We start from the raw sequence: 24,878 nt of genomic DNA, 5'->3' as shown, positions 1-24,878 counted from the left end.
ACACAGGCAGAGGGAGGAAAAGCAGGCTCCATGCAGGAGCTGGATGTGGAACTCGATCCCTGAACTCTGGAATCATGTCCTGAGCCGAAAGAGGATGCTCAACTGCTGAGCCACCCAGGCGTCCCTGATTTGGGTTCTTAATAGGGTCTATGCTATAGAAACCCAAGATTTGTTAGTTCTGCAAATAAGCTGTTCTGTTTCAGACCTGCCCATTCTTCTGTGGGCTTCCTGGGCTTCTTGGGCCAGTGGCCACTGAGTCCTTGTCATACAGTCCTCCCACAGGATTGCCCACAAACATGAGCAAGGCCTTCCAGAACACAGGAGCATCCCAGCAAGAAGTCATCGTGCAGGCTCTATGAATACCCCTGTCCCAGAAGCAAAGCTTCTCTGATATGTCAACTGCACCCTTAAGTCTAGGGCCACCACTCCTACCAGCAGTCCCAAGCCCTGTGCCACTTGAGGTGCATTTCTTCTCCCTGAGAGTGTGAGCAGGTGCCACCAGGACACTTTTCTCACTTTCTCACCAGGAAGACCTGGCAGCCCTTCCCTGTCACATGTTCAGATTCTGTGCTGGCCTCCCACCCCCTATCCCCTCGCCTGCCCCACTGAACAGCCTCTTCCAGATGCTCCAGGCCCTTGCTCCCTCAGGGCCATACCACTACTCCACAGATAATGGGTGGCCCAGCCATGACGTTCAGGGTCTGTGGCCTCTGTTGCCCTTGAAAGGAATCTTCCTCAGGAGAACTTCATGGCCAGAGTTGTGCTTTAGAAAGACCCCAGCGGCCCACATGAGAGATGCCGTAAGCTTGAAATAAGGTGAGGATAGAGACGAGAGGAGATACTGGAAAGTTGCTCTGGGGTCCCATCAAGAGAAGTGGATGACTGACAAGATGATGGGAAGGAGAGGGTAGAAATCTTAAAATAACTCAAAGCTGTCTTGCTTGGAAATCTGTCTTGCTTGGAAATCTGGGTAGCTGGTGACACAATTGAGAGATGCAAAAAGAAAGCAGAAGGACCAAGCGCTGGTTTATACTACAGCGTGGATAGATCTTGAAAACATCATGCAAAGTGAAAGAAGCTGGATACCTAGGGCCACATATTGTATGATCCCTTTTATATGCGATGTCCAGAGTAAGCCAATGCATAGGGCACAGAAGGCAGATTAGAGATTGCCTAGGGCTGGTAGAGGGGTAGGGATGGGGGTAGTGATAGCTCAGTAGTATAGGATTTCTTTCTGGAGTGATGAAAAGGCCCTGGAACTAGGTATACATGATCGCCGCACATTTCAAATGTATGAAAAAGCATGGATTAGACCTGTTCTAAAATGGTAAATTTGAGGTGCTTGGGTGGCTCAGTCAGTTGAGCATCTGCCTTTGGCTCAGGTCATGATTCCGGAGTCCTGGGATCAAGTTCCGCATCAGGCTCCCTGCTCACAGAGAGTCTGCTTCTCCCTCTGCCCCTCACCCAGCTTGTGCTCTCTCTTGATCACTCTGTCTCTCAAATAAATAAGATATTTTTTAAAAATGAAGGATAGGGATGCCTGGGTGGCTCAGTGGTTGAGCATCTGCCTTCAGCTCAGGTCGTGACCCCAGGGTCCTGGGATCGAGTCCCACATCGGGCTTCCCGCAGGGACCCTGCCTCTCCCTCTGCCTGTGTCTCTGCCTCTCTCTGTGTCTCTCATGAATAATTAAATAAAATCTTGTAAAAAGCTGTTAAAATGGTAAATCTTATGCATATTTTACCATAATAATAATAGATAGATAGATAGATAGATAGATAGATAGATAGATGATAGATAGATAGATAATAGATAGACCACCCATAAAATGGATGGATGGCTAGATACTTAAATAAAACAAACCAGGAAGGGCGATAGGCTAGAGATGATGAGTTCAGTTTTGTTTTCTCGGGCTTGAGGCATTTGTGGGATGTGGTGGTAGACTGTCCAGTGGAGAGCAGAATCTATGAGTCCAGAGCTCATGAGAATGTTCTCAACTGAAGATGTAGATGTGGGGATCAGGGCAGTGGATGATGCCAACCAGAAAGAGTGGAAAAGCAAGCAGATCAAGGGGAAGAGTGCCATTTGCAGATAGGTGGATGGAGGGGGAACCATGTCTGTACCCCCTTTCTCTTTCATCCCCTTATGTTAGGAGACCTAAGCACCATTACTGGCCATGCCTCCAGCATCAGTAATTATCTTACATTCTGGCTTTTTCCTTCATGTCATACCCTTTGGCATCTGATTCCTCATTCTGTGTGACTCACTTTTGGTTTTGAGATCTTCTGTCCAGCATGTTCCAAAAGGGTGACATTTAAGCTAAGGGGACAAAAATCATGGTACAGCAAAGTTTTCATTCTAAAATGTCACATAGTTAAAGAGTTGGAATCTGCCTTCCGATGGCATGGTCAGAAATAACTGGAAACAAAATTCGGCTTTACCACTCATAAGAATAGAAGTGAAATCAATGAGGATTACCAAAAGAAAATAACCTAACTCTGGGAAACAAAGGGTTGCAGAAGGGGAAAAGGGGGGGGGGATAGAGTGACTGGGTGACAAGCACTGAGGAGGGCACTTGATGGGATGAGCACTGAGTGTTATACTATATGTTGGCAAACTGAATTTAAATGAAATATTTTAAAAATAAGCAGTATCTCTTAAATAGGATGAAGAGGGCCATGAGGTTCAATTGAGTTTAGTTCAGGAGATACTTTGACTCAAGAGGCTTGAATGACCCAAGTTTCAATTATTTCCTGCTTTAGAAAATTGATTCCCGGGAGGCTTCCTGCCATCAGCTTAGTTGATCATTTCTCCCAGCAAACATGTTTCTATCTCACCCCCAAATGTTTCTTTCCCCTTGTCATTAGATGGGGAGCAAGTGTATCAAAAGGTAGCGATTAGGAGGATTAGGAGTAGGAACAGATTAGGAGTAGGAACAGATTAGGAGTAGCAGCACGTCCTCCCCATGGCACATATCCGGGGGTTCTGGGAAGTGCAGTAAAGTCCCGTGTAAGTTTCTTGCTACATATTGTCTCCCAATTCTGGAGATGTGAAATCCAAGGTCAGGTGTGGATAGGATTGGTTCCCTTTGAGGATTGGGAGGGAAGGATCTGTTCCAGGCCTCCTCTGTGGCTCGTGGATGTCTGTCTTTCTCCTTTCTGCATCTTCACATGGCCATCCTCAATGTGTCCATCTGTCTACATTACCCCTCTTTATAAGGACACCAGTCGCATGTGATTAGGGCCCACCCTGGTGACCTCACTTTAATTTGATCCCCTCTGTAAAGGCCCTGTCTCCAAACCGGGTCACATTCGGATGTCCTGGGGGTGGGGGGGTAGCACTCTGTATGAATTAGACTTCAACCCACAAGAACCTGGCTCTTGAAATCACGTTTTCTGAAAGGCAGCGATTCTAAAGGCCTTGGCTAAACCTGTCCCCTCAGATGGCAGTAGTGATCGGTTCCTCTGTTCTTCTCTCACATCCCAGACAGTGGGAATTTGGGGGGCGGCAGTCGCACCCCCCAGCTCCCTTCTTCTCTGCCCCCTAAGAATGGCATAGAAGGAGGGAGCTGACTCAGGAGGCATCTGCAAGCAGGCATTTCCAGATAACATTGTTCCCGCAGTTACCAAGTTAAGAGAAGCCTGCCCAGCCACTCCTTGGGCGACTGATAAAGTAATGGGGGAGAAAAACACACACACAACAGATTTTCTTTTTCCTGTGGAGACAGACTGTTTGTAGGAAGCAGTCCCCACATTCTGTGTAAGCAGGGCTGCCGTGGCTTTTCCCGAAGCGAGCCGAGCCTCAGACCGGCCTGCCTTCCTGTGCTAGTCCGTTCTCGGGCTGCGTGGTAGCACCTGATGCCAGTAGAACCCGCCGGAGACCCGAGACACAGATCAGGCTGTTGTCCCACATCCTCTCTCCGCTAAATCATGTGGGGTTTTTTCTTTTTTGTTTCCCCGGGGGAAAGTGGCTATTGTCAAACTGTCATGCTGAAGCCAGCACGCTGGGCTGACGTCAAGGCCCCTGGTAGCAATAGCAGCTCTCACTGTGGGCACCAGCCCTGCACACAGTGACGAGGCAACCGGGCCTTGAAAGGTGAGCCATGCAAAATAACAAAAGGTGAGAAGGAGAAGAAGAGGAGACCCCTAGGGCTCCGTGGGCCAGAAGCCAAGGAGGCAGCCCAGGATTCCGCGCTTGAATCTGGCCCCCAGACAGGACATCTTCTCTGAAGTGGCCCTGGAGGTGTCCCCTGCTGGAGACAGGGGATGGAAGGTAGGCCAGCAAGGTGTACATCTCGTTCTTCGGGCTTGACAACTGGAGCCTGCACAGGGGGAACCGTTCTTCATGGCGTCCTATCTCAGCTCGTGAAGGAGACACAGCTAAAGGGAAATGCTCTCTCTGCTCAGGGGAACCCCAACTTAAACCAGTTTCGTGACCTAACATTTGCATTGCATGGGAGCTGCTCCCTGGCACTGGGCACCCCAATCCCCCTGCAGCAGGGTCTGGACAATTGATCCCAGGCCCCGGGCTCCCACTCAACAGAGGTGGGGATGGCTGTCACACCAGCAAGAGGGAGCTCCTTTCCCCAACCTAGACACAGGCAGCAGTTTCCGTCCCACGTTCCCTTCTGGGGCTTAATGAACTGCTTTACAAAAGGATCGGCCAGCCGAGGGTCAGCCCTACCTCCTGGTCCCAGCTTCTCCTTCCTTTCACTGCTGTACTGCAAGCCTCCTTCTGTAAGTCCTGACATCCGCTTACATCAACTCATCCAAATTGTCAGCCCACATTAAATATGTGCCCGGGGCACCTGGGCGGCTCACTGGTTGAGTGTCTGCCTTTGGCTCAGGTCGTGATCCTGGGGTCCTGGGATCGAATCCCACATCGCGCTCCCCACAGGGAGCCTGCTTCTCCCTCTGCCTGTGTCTCTGCCTCTCTCTCTGTGTCTCTCATGAATAAATAAATAACATCTTCTTAAAAAATAAACATAAATAAACACATGCCTGCCTGTGGGTTTTATGGGGTTTGGAGGAGGAGGAAGGAGAGAGGAGCCTCTTCATGGACTGTTTCCTCTCTTTACTTGCCTTGGGTTTGGAAAATCTGAAGTCAAGGAGGGATAGAGCGTCTTTGCTGAAGGGTTCCTGGCTTGGTCTCCACCCCATCCAGACAGCTGTCTCTTGAATGTAATGTTTTGTCACTCCTGGAAAACACAAAGCCTTTTTCCCTTGGTGCAGCTTCTGCTGGCTATATCAATTGCAGTTTTAATGTAGGAAAAATGGGAGGGTGAGAGGGATTACATGGAGCAAAATCACTCATTTTCTCTCAGCATGTTTCTCCATAGATGTGAGTAGGAATGTGTATGAGACCTCCTGCCAATCTCTTCTATGCAAGGTGGCACGTGCTGTGGTTAGGGACATGGGTTTTGGCATCAGGCAGGTGTGGGTTGTCATCTGGGCTCACTCTCTTCCACTTGGCCAGCTGTGTAACTTTTTAAAAATAGCAGCTTTATTGAGATTCACATACCATAAAATTCACCCTTTGAAAGTGAACAATTCAGTGTTTTTTTGTTTTGTTTTGTTTTTTGTTTTTTTTTTTTAGTAGTCACACTGTTGTGCACCCACAACTTCCCTCTCTAGTCCCAGGATATTTTCATTACCCCTAGGAATCCCGATGCCTCCCCATTCCTCTTCACCCCAGCCCCTGGTGACAAGTAATCTCCTTTCTGCTTCTCTAGATTTTCCTGTTCGAGACATTTCATATTAATGGGATCATTTAATATGTGACCTTTCATGTCTGGCTTCTTTCTCTTTAGCATCATGATTTTGGTGTGCATCCATGTGGTTGCGTGTACCAGTACTTCACTCCCTTTTACAGCCAATGAGGGTAAATTTCATGAGCATTTTTAAAAAAGATTTTATTTATTCATGAGAGACACAGGCCGAGGGAGAAGCAGGCTCCCCGCAGGGAGCCCAATGTGGGACTTGATCCCAGGACCCCGGGATCATGACCTGAGCCAAAGGCACACGCTCAACCACTGAGCCACCCAGGTGCCCCATTTCATGAGCATTTTGGTGATTTCCACTTTGTGTCTATTTCCCTATGACTAACAATACTGAGTATCTTTTCATCCACTTACTGAACATTTGTAGATCTTCCTTGGGAGACATGTCCATTCAGATCCCTGCCCATTCTTTAATGGGGTTCCCTGTCATTTTCTTGTTGGGATTTCCAGGCTTCTTGACATACTGCGGGTACTAGACTCTTATGAGATCTGTGATTTGCAAGTATTTCCTCCCATCCTCTTCTTAACTTTCCCAAACCTGAGTTTCCTTCCCTAAAAACAGAAAAAATACAAGTACAACCTTCCAGATTTCTTGGAAAGAGTCAATGAAGTGATCGATTCATGTATTTAGCAAAGTGAATGTCTGGCATACATTAGGCTTCCCTGGGTAAGTATTGGCTAACTTAGATTCCTTGTGACACAGGGGCAAGATGTGAGCCCTCAAATCATAATTACACATCTGACAGGTATTACATGGAAGGTTCAGAATGCTTTGATTGGACCAAAGTGTTATTCCTAGAATGACTGCAAAAGTTTTGGGGGGACTGATTACATTTTTATCACAAATAAATTTTATAGTTCTAAAAATGAGATGATAACTACTGGCCAGTATTGGGATCTTCCACTATCCATACATCTATATTTATAACTCTCTCTCTGTGTTTCTCTATCTAGACAGCTAGTTACCCATCTATCACGAAGGTGAGTCTATGACTAACAAGATAGAAATAGCCCAGAGATCCCTGGGTGGCTCAGCGGTTTAGTGCCTGCCTTCAGCCCAGGGCATCAGCCTGGAGTCCCAGGATCAAGTCCCAGATCGGGCTCCCTGCATGGAGCCTGCTTCTCCCTCTGCCTGTGTCTCTGCCTGTGCGCGCGCACGCGTGTGTGTGTGTGTGTGTGTGTTTCTCATGAATAAATAAATAAAATCTTTTTAAAAAAAAAAGATAGAAATAGCCTTAGTCCTGGGGCAGATATTCAAAATTGACACTTTCTTACCTAGAGCCAACTCATGAAAGAATACATTTTTCAATTTTCTACAATGTTTACCTACTGTATGTAACACCTACTCTGATGGCTCTCTGTTGTTCTAAACTACTTTCTTCCACCAGAGTCGGGTGATCTCCTCTGTGGTGATTTTTTTTTAAGATTTATTCATTTATTTTAGAGGGGGGAAGGCACAAAGGCAGAGGGAAAGAATCCTCAGCAGACTCCTCACTGAGCACTGAGCCCAACATTGGGCTTGAGCCCACGACCCTGAGATCGTGACCTGAGCTTAAATCAAGAGTTGGATGTTTTACTGACTCAGGTGCCCCGCTGCAGTGATGCCTTTAATGCTGCTTATGAATGCATTGTTCTAAGAACTGGTCTCCAGTTCTGATATCAGTAATAACAAAAGTAGTAGCATTTATTAAACACTCACCATCATCTTTTCACATGTTATTTGCATCACTCTTCACAACAACCAAGCAAAGTAAGTATTAGCAGCCTCCTTCTAGAGATAGACAACAGAGGCCTAGAGAGGTCAATCAGTTGTCCTAGATTCGCACAACTGAATACAAGGCCCAGACTAGACCTCTAGTCCGTCCAACTTCCAAGTCTTTGCTCTTTCCTTTGTATCGTGTCGCCTGTTAGGGGATTAGATTTACCAGAGCCCTGAATCATTAGGCACCTGGATCATTTCCATGTTTCAGAATTAGAAAGCCAATCCCTTCCGATTCATCAAGGAATGGTAGCACATAACAACTGAGATCTGTATGCCACTCAGTTGTCAACAGTGGGCCCTCCCCTATTTTGAGAATCCTCTCTCAGAAATCCAGCTCTTGTTTTGGTGTCAAGGGCAGTGATCAGGTGAGGGCCTTAGATGTATTCAGCAGGGTCCCAGGGTTAGGAAACTCAGTGTATTGGTGATCCACAACAAATGCTATTGCAATGAGTTGAGGTTCAGAGAGAGATGGCCAAAATGACTCAACATGGCTGGCTTTCCACATCAATGTGATTGTGCCATGTGCTGTAATTTATAGTGTAAACAAGTTTTCTGCAAAAGCTAAATATATCATGCAACTCATTTAACATGCACAGAAGGAGCTGTTAAATTATTTCAGTCCCATTACTCAAAATGTTCAGAAAATTCCTCTGTATTAGAGCCAGTGCAGGATTGGCTCTGCAGCCAAGTGCATCAACATAAATGTTGAATTCCTGGGGGAAATGCATGTTACTTAGGGAAAATATATGCCCAGACATTGTGGAGCCCCTTCTAAAACAATTCTCATTTTGTTCAAACAATAGGATCAAATTTTCAGTCATGTTACCCAGCATCTCTGCATTTGTAAGGCTTGCAGGCAGACATGAACGTCAATAAAATGGTGATGTATTTTTAAAGGATTAATACTTTATGAAATGTGGAAGTGGAAACTGAGGTTTTCCATGTCATTTTCTAATTTTGTCTTTACCTGCATGGAAAGAATCCCTTGTGAAAATCATATGTGATGCCTCAAAACTGCTTAAATTACAGTAATGATCAGAACAAATGGTGTCATTGGATATTTGTTTGTGCTCCCTATGTCTACCCAGTGAATCAACATTAATACAGACTTTTAGAAACACTTGAAACATAGTCATCTGTGATTTCATTTTTTATTTAAAAGACATGTTTAAAAATTTTTTTTTAAATTTTTTTTTTAATTTTTATTTATTTATGATAGTCACAGAGAGAGAGAGAGAGAGGCAGAGACACAGGCAGAGGGAGAAGCAGGCTCCATGCACCGGGAGCCTGACGTGGGATTCGATCCCGGGTCTCCAGGATCGCGCCCTGGGCCAAAGGCAGGCGCTAAACCACTGCGCCACCCAGGGATCCCCATGTTTAAAAATTGATCTAACCTTCCTACCTGCTTAAAACATACCTCTAGATCCCCAGTTTTTCTTTACATATTCCTTATCCAGAAAGGATGTACCCCTTCTCTACCTGGGTTTTAAAGAGCCTGGGTCAGAAATGTGGGTGAAATGTTATCAAGTATATTTTGGCATCCATTAAGATGATCACATGGTTTTTATCATTTTATTTGTTGATGACATGATGTAGTATACTAATAAAGTTCTCAATATCAAGCTGTAGGTAGTCCAGTTGCATTTTATATAGGTTTGAATTTTCCAGATTTGAAAATGTTGATATAACGATATTAATAAAAACTTTGTACCCCCCAAATTGTTCTACTTCTACTTCTGGCATGCAAAAGCTATTTGTGGAGAAGGTACAGTTATTTTTCTTCCCGTAACTTGTGCTCTAACATGAGAACAAGTGCCCTAACACAAGAGAATTTCTCTTGTTTCTCTTATTTTCAAATAAAATGACATCTGATATGTTTAGGGTAATCTAGGCTGAACTGTCTTGAGCCAGTAACCACAGTAAGTGATAAAGATTGGCTGATTTCTATGTGCTAGGGATGTGAAGTGGGTTCTTTCATTTAGTCACGGAAGCCTATATAAGGTGGTGCTGTTATGATCTTCTTTCAGCCAGGCATTTGGAAGTTCAAGGAATTTGGTCCAATATGATCAAACAACTACAGCTAGGGAGGGTTTGAACCTGGGCCTGTATGTCTGCAGAGAAGGCTCAGGCCCTACCTTCACTGTGCTCAGGAGTAATCTGCGAGTCAGTTGGCTTTGCAGAGAGGAAAGTTGCTGGTCTCCCAGGAACCTGAATATTGGCTAGTTCCTGCATATGCATTTCCTTGGACTCAAGCTATGGCTAGCTTAGCTCACATTCATCACTTTTAGCAGAGAAAGAAGTCCATTAGCTTTTTTATGCTTCTGGTAATAATACCTAGCCTTTGTTAGAACTTAAATGTGGGCAGCACGTTTGACACGAGACATCAGTAAATGAGGACGTTCAGCATGGTGCTAGAATCTGAAAAGCAGCTCCCACAAGGAGGAGTTATCAACTGACTGAGATATCTGGTGGCATAGGGGAACAATCCTCCCACAGCACTACGGACATCCTGAAGGTATCCAGATAGGCCAGGAGGGTCGAGGTTTGAACCACAGCTAATCTAAGTCTTGGCAGAACATATAGTGATCCTCCCAGAAGAGGAAAGGACAAGAAGATCTTGAGATGTACTTTTAGTCCATCTGCCACCTGCCCCCTCTATCTTCTGGGAGGCTGTCATGAGACCATTTCCCATCACCTCCCCTGTTCTGATGAGGTAGAGAATGTTCTGTCCCACCCCCTGGAGAATAGACCCGCAGCCTATAAAGCCCCTTAACTGAAATCTGGAACAGACTCCTCTGGAACAGGATATCCCACAGCTTGCTCCGCAGCCCTGGGACACCTTCTGTTTCACGGACATATTTTCTGGTGTAGGGAACAAGGATCCAAGGAGCAGACACCTTTGGCAAATCTTCCTTTCTTTCATCATGTGAGTACTAAACTGAATCAACAAGTGAATTGCTGTATCTTCACCAGTTGAATCACTCAGGCCTTGGTCTTGGCCTGTCTTGTGTGTGAGCGTGTGACAGGTAGTGTGTAATGTGCTCATCTGATGGAATGTTCACAGGGCTATGCTCCTGAGCTCCATGTACCCAAGAAAGTCTTCCAGCTCTTGCATTTTACAAGGCTGAAATACCATCAATGTGGGCTGTGAGACAGTTCCTCCTTCTATCCTAAATGAAAGTGTGTGTCAGGGGGTTCCTTCAGATGCCACGGAAAGCACCTGAGCATAGAAATCAGGTTGGGTTTTCATAAAAAAATGGGGCAATGTTGCCTGTCAACATTTTTGTTGGGCCTAAAATGTCAGGTGTGACCATTTCACTTAAACGATATGAATTAACATGTGAATTCTTTATCCATCAGCAGAACGGAAATTCTATCTGCTGTGTCACTTCAGGTAAACAGACCTTCTGGACGACCTTTCTCACAAAATGGGGTAGAAGAAAAGTTTAAAGCACTCCAAGTTAAAGTGCTGTGTTATCAGCAGCTGAGAATTCACGATGTCTCGGATCTAAGAATTGGTCCTTGCCCTCTCTTCCAGAGTTTGATGTGAGGCACGGTGGCTGTCGGCAGGCATGACTTGTAGTGCACTTAACAGGGACTTAGTATTGCACTTAACAGTGACTTAGTGTTTCAGTTGTTTTGAAGAGTTTCCCTAGATAGAGATTAATGGACCAGCTCTATAAAGGAGTTCTTAATCTGTTAACAAATAAGAGCTGATGTACAGAGATAAGTAATGAAATGGCCTCTGTGATTGGGGGGGTACTTTGGAGGTAACCATGGGGATTTCTTCTCTCTGATCAGCTCTTGTTGCTCTAAGATGCTGAAGGAAGGCTTCATGGCAAGGAGTCAGCACTTCCTCATCAATTAGGAATGCAGCTCACCGGGTGTGTGTCCAGAAGGGCAAGTTGAGAGCTAGAGAGAGACACTCCTTCTACCTAGCAGCCAAGGTCCTAGAGCATTATCAGAGCCTTGGGAGAATGAAGGGACAGCCATCAATATCGAGGGGTGGCCTAGGGTGGGGATGTGTGCATGCTTGGGAGTTTGGTGGGATTCATGATACAAATTCAGTGGCCTCGGAGTAGCTAAGTAGTCTTGGGTTGCCACAATCATCAGTGTCTCCAATTCAGTTGGTTCTAATTTTGACCTGTCTTGAGACTCTTGCCCCTTCTCTTCTCCACCCTCACTCTCTGTGCTCTGGCCCAGGCCATCACCCTCTGCCACCTTGGCTACTCCAGTGGTGGCCTAACCAGTTCCCTTGCTCCTTCCTTCCAGTTTATAGTCCCTGCTCTCAGAGATCTCTACTTCTGACCTTCCATGCTCCCCACCCCCACCTAAAAGCTTTGGTTGTCCTCCTTTCTGTTCTTTAGAAAGAGTTTCACCCCAACCTACTTCCTCAGCCTCCCCCCTTTTCAGTAGCACCTACACATAGTATACTCCAGCCAAACCAAGTACCCTACTCTCCTCAAAACCTCTGGTCTTTTGATACCTCTTTTTGTTCTCCTTAGGCTGCCCTTTCCTTTCTGACTCCCCTGGCAGATCATTCTGTCTCCAAGATATTGCTCGAAGGCCACCACTTCTGTGTAGCCTTCCCCAGCCTCTCTGTGTAGCATTGAATTGTCATTGTCACTGTTTATGAAGGCTTTGTCCCTGCTAAAGGGCACGCTTTATTAGGAGGAGGGACCAGGTCCCACTCCTAGTTGCTCCCCATGACTGTGTTTCAGGCACAGTCATGGCAAGTAATAATAACAGTAACAGTCACTATTGAGTGCTTGCCAACTATTTTTCATACATCATTCCATGTAATCCTCATACCAGCCCTCTGAAATAGGTCCTATTATTGGCTCCATTTTACAGATTAGAACATGGAAGCTCTAAGTTCCATAACTTGCCCAAATCCACACTCAGTAAGTTTTAGAGCTGGAGTTCAAATTAGCACAGACCAACTCTACAACCTGTCTTCTTAAGGGCTGCAGTTGGGTCTCACCCACAAATATTGGGCCCAGGAAATTGTCTCAGGTGAATCTCTATTAATCCACTTGGATGACTCTCTGTTGCCAGTATGACTCCAGGAAGTTTGTTCAAGATGACTTGCATGGTCTTACTGAAGAGTACAATGTCAGATATCCAGATCCATGCCTGAGATATTTTTAAAGTCAAAGAATTCTCTTTTCTCCTTTGGAATTATCTCAACATTTGATTTCAGGTCCAGTTGGGTCTACTGGGTTATGGTCTTCTCTGGGGAAATCCACTCTTAGATGTTTTTTACACACACACACCCTGAAAAAATGATACGATAGTGTTATGCTGTGTGTAACATTATTGAAAGCCCTCTGAATTATATTAGGCAGTTTGTCATTTGCATGATAACTTGGGTTCCCGCATTGGGAGAAAATTATATAACCCAGAGAAATATACCAATAAAATGAAAATCAAATTCAAAATAATGACCATGGAGCAGAAAATTGGTATGGTGCTGAATTTATGTGATCAATTCTGAGGAAGTCCAAGGTTGAAGAGGTGGCAGTTTGATACAAGACAATAGTCATATATATCAAGGCTCACGCTATTAGCTTTGGCTTATGCGTGTAGCATAGATATAAATCCATATGTACCACAGGTACATCTAGAAAAAGGATATTTATTCATTTCTTTTTTCCTACTATTGCCTTTTATGTACTCTACACTCTGCCCAAACTGACTGTTCAGCATTTCCTGATCTCCAAGAGACATATTATTTCATTCCCATTGCACAGGGGAGTAAACCAAGGTTCAGAGAGGTTACATAACTAAAATTTAGGTTCTCTAACAAAGTTCTATGAAATATCCATGAAGCCAGAATTACTCCAACAAATAAGATTTATGTAGCTGAGTTGTTTTCACACACTATGTTCCTCTAATCCCTGGGGCCCTCCAGATGTCCCCCAAAACCTGGCTGTGACAAAAACAGTGGTACCTTAATCTCTTTTTCATTGGGAGTTCCTTGTAAGATTTCACTGGGCAGCGGAAGGATTCTTGAATTTAAAGAGAATTTGAAACTATTGGCTTCAAGCAGAGGGTCCACAGACTTTGGTATGTAAAGGCTCACATAGTAAATATTTCGGGTTTTGGGGGCCATGTGTTCTCTGTTACAACTACAGAACCCAGCCATTGTAGCATAAAAGCACAGCCAATATGCAAATGGATGAGCATGGCTGTGTTCCAATACAACTTTATTTATGGATAATGAAATTTGAATTCCATATAATTTTCATATGTCATGAAATATCATCCTTCTCTTGATTTTGTCTTTCTCAACCATTTAAAAAGGTCAGCGCCATCCTTAACTCACAGGCAACTTAAGAATGGAGGGAGGGTGGCTTTGGATGGAGAGCCTCAGTCTGCCAAGCCCTGGCCTGTATTATTCCTAAAGGAACTTCCAGTTCTCTTGCTAAGAAATCAGAATAACTTTACGGGGTGCTCATTTTATGAAACCCCTAAAGGCCATCAGTAACAAAAGACACTCCTTCTCTGATTTGCATGCCCATGGCAGAGTGCATGATCTAGTTTAGACCCAGGCTGTGGGGCCCACTGGGCGGCACTGGGCTAGAGGGCCCCACCCAACAGGCCTTGGGAAATTCATCCCTCTGGAATATAGCCTAGATCTTCAAACCATTTGTCACTTCTGTGGCCCTCAGACTGGGATTTTCTAGGATTCCCAGCAGGGTGGTCATGGAAGCAGACTGAAGCTAAAACCTTGAGAAAATTAAATGCAACTTCTCCCAAGAAAAAAAGCCAGAGCCTCCTTACATCAGGGAAACAGAATGAGTGCTTTGAAAAATATCACTGCCGCTTCCTCATTGCCCGCCTTGCTTACCAACAAATGATTCAGTGCTGCAGAAACTACATGGCACTAGGTAGGAAAATATAGAATTCCCCGAGTAATTCTAAACCAATCATGTTTCATTCCTCCCAGCCTACTTTATGAAGAAGAAGTACCCTTTAAGGAGTCAGTAGGGCTAAGTTACTATTCTAGAAGAGGGCCCTCAATAAGATGATTCCTAATTTTTGTTTAGAGCCCCAAACCTACATGAAGCAGCAGCCCAGCTCCTGCCTCCATCCCCAACCCTCCCATCACACAGTGTAGCCAGCAGCACTAGCTCTGTCCCTGACACCATTCCACGTCCAGGCTCCCAGTGTGGGGTGTGGAGAACAAGACTCAGGCTACCACATGGAAATTCCAAGAAAGCACAGGGCAGTTCCTAACTGGCAGAACTTTCTAACAGTTAAAGCTCCTGAACAATAGAAGCATTGCCCGCTACCCATCAGACAATGGCTTCTGGCCATGTGTGAGGGATATTGTAAATTTGTTCATTGGGTGACAAGGTGGAATGGATAACCCTTCCAGGCACTTCCAACTGTAGGAGCCATGATCTGTCGGAGTGTCGGTCACTAGCATTGCAGCTCTTTCCACAGATACTTGGAAGCTGGAATCCAGCCAGTATCAAGCAGTACGCCTGACAAGCTGTCCACCCAGAGGGGCGCCATTTTGTCATTCACAAAAAGGCAATCTGTAGGCTTGCAACCTACACATTCAGGGCTCTGAAGGTTGCTTCTGAGCAAGGATTCTGGATCAACTAACAGCCTCTGATCCTTCTGGATCAACCCTCGCCTTTTATACAATGGTTAAAGCCGGATGTTTATTGGAAATGCCTCTTGAGAGTGGCATGCCCAAAGACAACGTGCTCAAGGTGAGCACAGCTTCCGGTAGGGGCCATCTTTTGCTCATATCTCTGGACCTACAGGTCACCCCACAGACAGAAGGAGCAAGGTATCAGGGCCACTCTTATTTTTATTTAAACTTTCACTTGGAACTGTCTATGTGTTTCATCTTACAATAAGGCTTCAGATATCCAGGGGATCTTAAGTACTCTGGAGGATCTTAGGAAACCCAAAACAGCCATGATGAATTTGGAACATTCTTGAAGTGTAAATCCAAGTGCAGAAACTTTCCAAACTCCTTCAGAATCTCTGAACCATGCCTCACCTGGCATCCAATGATGCTTGCTATTTGATACCTCTGCCAGTCTTTGGGTCACCAGCAGAGCCTTTTGTTTTATTGTTCCATTCTGTAAAGCATCGTTTCTCAGGTAATAATAATGATAGCAATAGCAATAATGACCAGTATGCAAACAACAGCTATTTATATTGACTCCTGGGTGATCTGTACAAATGTGCTTTTTCTAATCCTTCCCAAACTCTCCAAAGTGCATATTATTATTGCTTATTTTCACATGTGAGAAAATTGAGATTCAAAGAGTTGTACTGACTAGTTCAAGAGAGCAAACCCAACTAAAGGTTTCATTTCCATAGAACCTTCTATAATAATGGTCCAAGCCTTCTGTTTTTTCCTCTTCAGAATCACCTAAGCATTCCATTATGTGAAGTGGCAGGGTTAATAGAGAGCGATCTTATGATTTTATGATTATAACTCACATAGGGCCTGTCACAGTGTCATGTGCTGGGATGTCCCAGTGCCAGGAGCCCTCTGAGGTTACCAGGATCAGCTTGAGACCCAGAGAGTTAGCAACAGAAGCTACCCTGGGTGCAACTCACCCTTCCTTCAGGGCAAGGATTTGGTTTTGTGGATGTAGTTTTTTGAACTATTTAACTTCATAATAATATAGAAATTATGTCTTGGTAAAAGTAAAAACCAGAGAGTTTTCACAGAGACAGGCACTATTAACTACCAGATCCCAAACAAATATCTAAAGTCACTAAGGAGGCCTACTTTGTTCCATTTTCATTGAATTGAGAAGTGGAAGAACAATAGTCATTTTTTAAGATTACACACATAGGAATACATATGAGCATGATTTTCTCACACTGTGAGATACCCAGCGTGTGATGAATTTGTCTATGGAGCTGTGACCTCATGAAAAGAACTTACCATCTTTCTGCTGAGACTACCTTAACTGCAGTGGGTGTGAATGGTGCCGCTATAATAATTAAATCCAAAATCTTTCATAATCCTCCTCTTTCCCTTGAGTAATGTTGAGTATTAGCTACAGAAGGAAATGCAAACAAGTACATGTATATTCAAGAATAAAGCTTAATAGGTCAGTGAAGGAGCAGAATGAAATGAATGCCTAACACGTCCAGAGATAACTAATGGTGGTTTGCCTTCCTAGTTACTTCTCAACTTGTGTTTACCAGGACTTTAACATATGCGTCCCATTGTCCTTTATTAATAACCAAATCCATACCAAGCTTGTTGCGTGGGGGAGGTGTTTAATGTCAATCACTATGGAGATCAGTTACCTATTTCCAAAACTGGACGTTGGAAGACCTTTCACTTCCATGTTAGAATCACATAGAGTTGGTCGGAGAGGAAAATGACTGTTGAATTCAAGTCTCTGAATTATGGCTCTGGATGTTACTAGTTCTCCCTAAAGAAGAGTAGCTTGAAGACCACAAGCCCATTTTTGGCTTTAGCTTGGAGATTTTAGGAGACACGGTCTGAGTCACCACAAAGCTTACCTTCTGATTGCTCGGCAAAGGAAGATGACAACAAAGTCTCATGAAGACTTGCTTGTGATTACTTGTTAGCAGTGTTAATGGTGTACATTATTTCTAACTGTGATGACATCTTTCCAAACTTAATGATACCCTGCATTCATTTTGTGCTTTCATAAAGCATTTCACATGCTTTAGTTGATATTATGTTCACCACTGCCACCACCCTGTGAAAGAGTTTAATGATTATTATGCCCTTTAACAGACAAGGGATGCAGATAAGGTTCAGAGACAGTAAGTGACTTTCCCAAGATATCAGAGTTTATGAGTAACCTCAGTTGAATCTAAATATCTTGACTCACCAGTGTGTTTTGTGGGTTTTCTGTTGTTGCTGTTGATTTTCTTTAATATACCATCTTTTGTCAATTACACCCTCTAGGAAGACATTATATACTCTCGAGTTCTGGCTGGAGATGGCCAGTTCCATGTTTGCCTCCACGATTTCCTAGCTGTGTGATCATAAACAAGTTCCTTACCTCTCTAAGCCTCAGTGTTCCTTTCAGCCTGGAAAATGGGGCTAATGATAGCTGATGCTTCATACAGGCCAAATTACAAGCCTCTGGTCAAATACTTAGCACTTTCCGTGACACATAAATGGATCTTCTGAATGAGGAATTATCAATAATTTATTTTGCCCAACACTTCTATGGAAATTAACACATAGACATTGCCTACCTGAATTGAGGTACACACACATACACACACACGGAAAATGAGACACTTCATGACCAGCATAGGTAGTTTTAAAATATTTATGTTCTGTAGCTTATGAGAATAATATAGTCTCCGTCTGTGACAATGTGTTGTAAAGAATTATTTGCTCGGTGTCATCAGCCTGCAACTGCAAAAGAAATGGGGGGATACATTTTGTCTTCTTCTCTAAGATCTTCAAAACATCCTTTAGTCTCATGAAGGACAGTCATAAATCTTGCAAGTTTAGTTTATCTGAAACCAACTCAAACCAACTATCCAACCAACTCAAACAGCTATCCTTCCAACCATTCTATCAGTCTTTGGTTTTCAGACCTCAGTGAACATATCCTGGTTTTCTATGGCTGAGCATGAAAGTGAGAGAGCCGTGCTTCCCTCAGAGACTTAAGAGTGGATACCCACTTTGACCTGGATCTCTTTTGAACATTTGAACATAACTTCTAAAATAATTTATTCCTTTATTTATCAAGTTAGAAGTTGCCCTTTGCTTTCCAACTTCCTTTCTGGAAAAAACACTCAGGCAGAAATCAGGACATGAGAGTTTTAGGACTGGCTCTAGCACAACTAGCCGTGTGACCTTGCACAAAGCACTTGGCTTCTCTGAACCTTCTTTCCCTGTCTGCAAAATGAGGGTGGCAAGCGTTATCATTTCTGGGAAGACAGAAGTAAGTTGCAACCACAGCCATGCGGGAATGAGTGACCACTGTGGGCTTGCTCAGTGGAAAGCAGTGCTGTGCTCCAGCTGGACCCAGGGTGGGGCAGAAGGAAAAGGTGTTTTTTCTGATCTAGGTGTTATTTCTCAAAAGCTTTTTGTGGAGGACATGGTATCTGGCTGAGCTATGGAGGAAAAATAGGGTTTTCAGAGTTGAAGAAGGAAATTCTAGCCTGGGAACTGAGCCTGATTCTGAGTCTGGAAGTAAGAAAGAGCAAATCATGCTCAGAAAATGGTCATTGGTCCAGGGAGGCTGGGACTGCCCCCATTTGAAAGCTGGGAATGAGGTCTAAAGTTGTATTTAGTACTTAGAAATATTCACACCAATTGGTCTTTTGAAGGCTGTGTAACTAGAATTTTAAGATCATAAGTCACTCCTACTGTGGCTCAGGTTTGGGGATAGAGCGGGTGGCACTGTGGAAACAAGAGGCTCTGTGTGCTCGATAAACAATTTTGAAAGTGCTAGTTCATTGCCAAAATTCGGACCACTAGTATTTTTCAGGTACCTTGCCTTAGGAGAGAAAGATTTCTCATCCACATCATGGGCTTACATCTCTTGGATCAAATTTTACAGGAAGCGATCGGTCATATATCAAAAGGTTAATGACTAGCCATTTCTCTGCCCAGCTATTTTGTGGCCACAGAACTGCCACGGTGCAGAGGGCACTGTGAGGCAGCGGAAAGTTTGCTGGGCCTTTTGCCTCTGTCATCCAGAGAGCCCCAGCAGGCTACAACAACAGCCTCTAGAGCTGGGGGCTGTTACCCTGCCCCAATTCTTTCATGGGAGGCTCACAGCCTCCTTTCCTGTAGAGATCCCGTGTCACGTGCCACTCCACACTGATTGATCAGTACATTTATTACATTTTCAGTAGTAAAAATATATAGACTCCAGTCATCTCTGGAGATGCTGAAATAGTCCTTTTTTTTCCCCTTGATTTAGGGGAAGGTAGAGAGAGGGAAGATGTGTGCCGAGTATGACACATAAATATAAGAGCTCAAATATCTAATTAGCTGAAAGAATCTTGGTTCCCTCTGCACCTTTGACAGAATTGCAGCTGTCAGATTGTAGCTTCAATATTTTATCCTCATTGCAAGATGTAGCTGAGGATGATTTAGAAAAGACGCCTTCTAACACGCACATCACCCTGCTTTTCTTGTAGGATGCTTGAGGACGATCTGAAGCTGAGCAGTGATGAAGATGACCTTGAACCTGTGAAGACCTTGGCCACTCAGTGCACAGCCACTGAGCTCTACCAGGTAGGAAGAGCTTCACGCTTGGTTTGGGACCCAAAGGGAGGGAGCATAAAGGACCGCAAGGGTTTTGCCATCCGCTAGCCTACCCTCTGCTTCATCTCTGGGCTGCAGAGAGAGGGGAAAGCCGCACGGCTGGGCACAGTGGTCTGGAACAGGTGGAATCAGTTCATGGTTTCATTCAAGCTCCAGCGAGGAGATGCCGAGCTCTTGAAAACTGCTCACACCTCCTCCCTCCGCTCCCTTGTCAAACACACGTAGGGGTCGTCAGTAAGTGAGAGCCTGTCTTTCCCTCTCTCGGACTCAGCATTGTCTCGGGCGAGGTGTAACTTTCCCTTAGTGAGGCCGACGCGAGGCTTACAGCCCACGCTCATTAATTAATTAGGGCATCAACGCGAGGGCTGCATTCCCCTCTCCCAGGTGCACCACTTCAGAGCACGTGCCGACACTTGGCACCCAGCCTCCTGCAGCGTGCACCAGCCTTCGGGCCAAAGGCGTTTGGCAAAAACTTGCTGCCACCCCGTCTTCATCCACTCTGCATTTGTAAGTGTGTACAGCACTTGCCCCCAAAGGAGAGAGCAGAAATGCCTTTACAGCATTTCTGGTGAGACTGGACTTGGGTTGGAAAAGGCCAAGGATCGTGCGTGAGCCATGAGAATGGCAGTGCGGTGGATGGTGTCAGCGATGCTTATGCATTTTCTCTGTGGCTGAACTGTCTCACGTGTGGGCTCCTCCTGGGTGTGTTCATAACCTCCGATGAGGAACACAGGAGGAGTGCCTTTTTTAACAGCTGTACCGGTACCTGACCAAGTTCTTTGGATGGTCAAGTCGGCTGTGTTAGGAAACTGGAAGCAGACGGTTTTAAGGAATGCTCATGCACTGGTGTGTCAAGATAATTATCAAATACAGAACCCCAGGGGTGCCTGGGGGCTCAGTTAAGCGTCTGCCTTCAGCTCAGGACATGATCCCGGGGTCCCACGATCGAGTCCCTCATTGGGCTCCCTGCTCAGTGGGAAGCCTGCTTCTCCCTCTGCTCTTTCCCCACCCCAGCTTTGTTCTCTCTCTCTCTCTCTCTCCTTTCAAGTGAATAAATAAAATCCTTTTTAAAATACAGAATTCCATATTCACTAAATGTGTTGTGAGGAGACAGCAAAGAAAAGCTTAGGAAAATCTCTCCGGGCTCACCTACCCTGTTCTCCTATACAGTTGTGTGCCACGCCAGAACTCCCGCCATTTGGTAGAATTTTAAAATTGAAAACAAAAATACAGTACAATAAAAGAAAATTGAAGTCATTTGCCATGTTATGTGGCCAATACTTGGCTCGCCTTTACTTTCTCCTCCTTATTCCTAAGCTTGTGTTTTTTGCAACATGTAACAATTGCATCTTTGCACTGTGGTGCCTTGTCAAGAACAAGCTCCATTGTCTCCCGGAGGCTTGCTGTTCCTGTCCTGGGTGCAAGAAGTCCCTCTCCTATGTGAGTCATGGGCTTCAGAGTTGATGCAGAATGCATGCTGAAATTCCAGTGTCTGTTTTTCCTGTTTTCTACATTTAATAGACCAGTGACGAGCACAGTGGTGGTAAATAAAACAAAAAAATCCTAGATCATTGATTTTGACAGATGCTGCATTACTTTTTAATGGAAATGTTTAAAGCAGTAATCAACAATAAGTGAAAGTAGGTTTTGCACATTGACTTCCTCTCTGTGATTACATAAACGCAATCTGCTTTTTAGCCTCTCAAGTTGTTTTATTCTGTATTTACCTGAAGGAGCGGCAGTGGGTCTGTTGGCCTGAATCATCTGGCTTTTTAGGGTGTGTGTTTGCTGACTTCGTGTTGGTGCTGAGACCATCAGGGAATCCCAATTGGTGCATTGGCCAGCTGGCTGTGGCATGCCGCCCTTAGGCCAGTCATGCCTTCATCAACCAAGCTTCTCATCTGAAGGGGAGGTTGAATGGGGAGACCTAAGGCAGAGCAGAATGACAATTTATCCCCCCTCACTGGGCCCTGGAAGCAAGAAGTAGATGCAACGTTACAAACATTTACAAATAAGCCCCCTACAGAGTTTGAGGACTTGTTAAAAGGCAAGAAGGCTAAAGACCAAGGAGAATGTCGTGCAGTAGCAGAAGTTATAGTACCAAGCAGTGTCTGGTAAGCTCTGGCTTTATGAGGCCTCTTTTTTTTTTTTTTTCAAAGAAAGATGCATTGAAATTATTCTCCCTTTTTTTTGCATTGTGGTAAAATTCACATGACATCAAATTCACCATTTTAAAGTGTACAATTCGGTGGTGTTTGGTACATTTACAAGATTGCACAACCATGACGCAGTTCCAGAATATTTTCACCACCCCGGGAGGAGATCCCACATACATTAAGCAGTGACTCACCATTTCCCCTCCCCCAGCCCTTGACAACCACTTCTCTGTTGTGTCTCTGTGGACTTGCTGATTTTATATATAATATGTAACCATTTGTGACTAGCTTCTTTCACTTGCTGTAATGTTCTTTAGGTCCATCCACATTATACCATAGATGAGCACTTTCTTCCTTCTTTATGGCTGAGTGATACTCCATTGGATGGATACACCTGTTCCATAAACCTGTTTGGTTTACCTGTTCATCAGTTAGATGGATGGGCATGTTGAGGTTTCCACCTTTTGGCTACTTCAGATAGCACTGCTGTGAGGACATGTATATAAGTCTTTTTCCGAGCACCTGGTTTTGGTTCCTTTGAACTGACTCTTTCAGGTGAGGTAACATAGTACTGTGTAGATAACAGGGTCCTCTTCTTCCGTCTTGTAATTGGGACTGTCATACTGCCAGCGACATCAGGAGGAGTGCTGAGCACTCCCATTGACAGAGCCACCCTTGCTCTGTGCCTGATATTAAGTTAGGTTCTCTGTCTTCTTTGAATCTTACCAATAAACCTTAGAGATATACTTGGGCTTCTGGTCTGAGCTACAGAATTACAGGATTATCCTATTTGTGGCAGGATGATTGAGGCAAAAGCATAGAAACAAATGCATTGGTGCATTAGGTGTTGTGTCCAAGGAGCCAGACCGTACCATTCGTCTGAGCTGACATTGTACTTAGAAGCTTTCTCAGAACCCGGAGGCTATATTCATGCAGACATAGTCCAATAAAAAAGCCATTAGCTTTCTGGAGACCATCTCAGATCATCTCACCTGTGATCATTGTACCTGGACTCACCTCAGGAGACCCAGATTGTCCAGGCTAAGTGAGAGTAGATACCAATCCTTTCCAAAAGCTCCTAAGACCTTAATGGTAGAGTTTGCAACATAAGAAATCCTAAGGGAATGCATTTCCAATGTATTTATGAAAAGGAAACACAGGATCCAGACGTGCCAGTTCCTACTATGGCATTTCAGTGCCAAGTGTCTCAGAATCAGAACAACCTCCCCCCTCCTTACCCACCACTGGCTAGGCTGAACAGGTCCTGTGCAGGAACACCAACAGAGCCTTTAGAGTGTGCTTAAAAGCGAAGCATTATTCCTGCAAACAAGAAAATGAAGCGTGAGGCCGGAATGGGAGAATTATAATATAGAAATTAAAGATGCCAATGGTCAGCCATGGAGACTCAAGGTTGTTTAAAAAAAGTTTTTAGGGCAGCCTGGGTGGCTCAGTGGTTTAGCGCTACCTTCAGCCCAGCTCGTGGTCCTAGAGACCCAGGATCGAGTCCCACGTCGGGCTCCCTGCATGGAGCCTGCTTCTCCCTCTGCCTGTGTCTCTACCTCTCTCTGTGTGTGTGTCTCTCATGAATAAATAAATGAAATTTTTAAAAAATGCTTTAAAAAACGTTTTTAACACAAGCTTTTACCTTCTAGAGACTTTTTAAAGGCAGAGATGCACAATCACATATGCACATGGTTTTTGGGGAAAAAGCGATAGTGATCGTTACTCTGAAAATATTTGTTAAAAAGTTGTGTTCTCTCCACATTCCCTGCCACACTTTGCTTTCTCAGTTGAGACTGTTTAGGAAGCAAATATGTCTGTGCTACCTTCTAAGATGGTGTGGCCCTGCTGACACAATGTAGGAAGGCAGAGCAAGAATATACATACGTAGATAGATGCAGCTTGAATCTGTCTCTGCCACTTACTGGATGACCTTGGGCCAAAGGCCTAAGTGTCTCTAAAATGGAGGTAACAATAGCACCTACTTTACTGAGTCCTAGTGAGGATTTAGTGACTAAGTGAATGGATGTGGGCTAGATCGTCTGACACTTTGCTCAGCACATAGTAAGTGTGTATCGCTTCACACAATCGTCAGTGTCAGTGTCACTATCATTAGTAGTGATCTAAAAGGTCTCATGTTCTTTGGGACGTGGGCTACATTACTTTGCCTTTTGTTGTAAGGAGTAGGATGTTAAAGAGAGCTGCTGAATTTACTACCTAGAGAACAGTCAGTATGTGGCAACCCTGGCCATGGGAATTATATGTGTAGTCATAAAGAGCATAGCTTTTGGAATAGAGAATGAAAAAGCTCTGAAAACTATGAGCCCTACACAAATCAGTGGCTATTCTTCCCTGTGGCCCTTTTATTTTTATTATTGTTACTTTTTAAGATTTTATTTTTTCATTTATTTATTCACAGAGAGAGGCAGAGGGAGAAGCAGGCTCCCTGTAGGGAGCCCAATGCGGGACTCGATCCCAGGAACCCAGGATCAAGATCGGAGCCAAGGCAGATGCTCAGCTGCTGAGCCACCCAGATTGCCCCCCTGTAGCCCCTTTAAACATTAATTGGAAGTCCCCTCTTTTGGCTCCATTGGTACATAAAGCTTGCCCTTTGCTTTGGCTTTGGTGTCCATAGGGGTCTGCTAGAAAGAGAACTCAGTGTCCCAACTGGGTGTGAACAACCTTTCCTCCCCTGTGACACCTGGCAGGTTTTAAACCAGACATGACAGGAAGAAAGGCCAGGTTGCCAGTGACACTGCACCAAGTCCTCTGGGTAAATTATGTGTCTCTCAACAAGGGTTTCTCTTTGGAGGACTGACGTGGGTGAGCAGCTGAGTCATACTTTCTGATCATACTTCTTCCCTTCTTTCCTCCTGCCCTGGAGAAAGACAGAGGGTGTGCTGTGATGCTGCACTCTCCGT

The 24,878-nt window shown here is 44.6% G+C and overlaps 1 protein-coding gene across 6 annotated transcripts in view; it reads left to right on the top strand.

Annotated features, from left to right (window-relative positions):
- AFF2 (ALF transcription elongation factor 2) overlaps positions 1–24,878 on the top strand; it is a 472,783-nt gene that overhangs the window by 343,207 nt on the left and 104,698 nt on the right. For all 6 annotated transcript variants that reach the window (XM_072817064.1, XM_072817063.1, XM_072817062.1 and 3 more), the window contains one exon: positions 19,675–19,771. In XM_072817064.1, the coding sequence (XP_072673165.1) occupies positions 19,675–19,771 (97 nt within the window). The remainder of the gene's footprint in view (positions 1–19,674; positions 19,772–24,878) is intronic.

The sequence above is a fragment of the Canis lupus genome, chromosome X (genome assembly GCF_048164855.1).
Source record: "Canis lupus baileyi chromosome X, mCanLup2.hap1, whole genome shotgun sequence".
NCBI classification, from domain to species: Eukaryota; Metazoa; Chordata; class Mammalia; order Carnivora; family Canidae; genus Canis; species Canis lupus.
The sequence above is the reverse complement of the archived record's forward strand: the minus strand, read 5'-3'. Positions and strand labels throughout refer to the sequence as shown.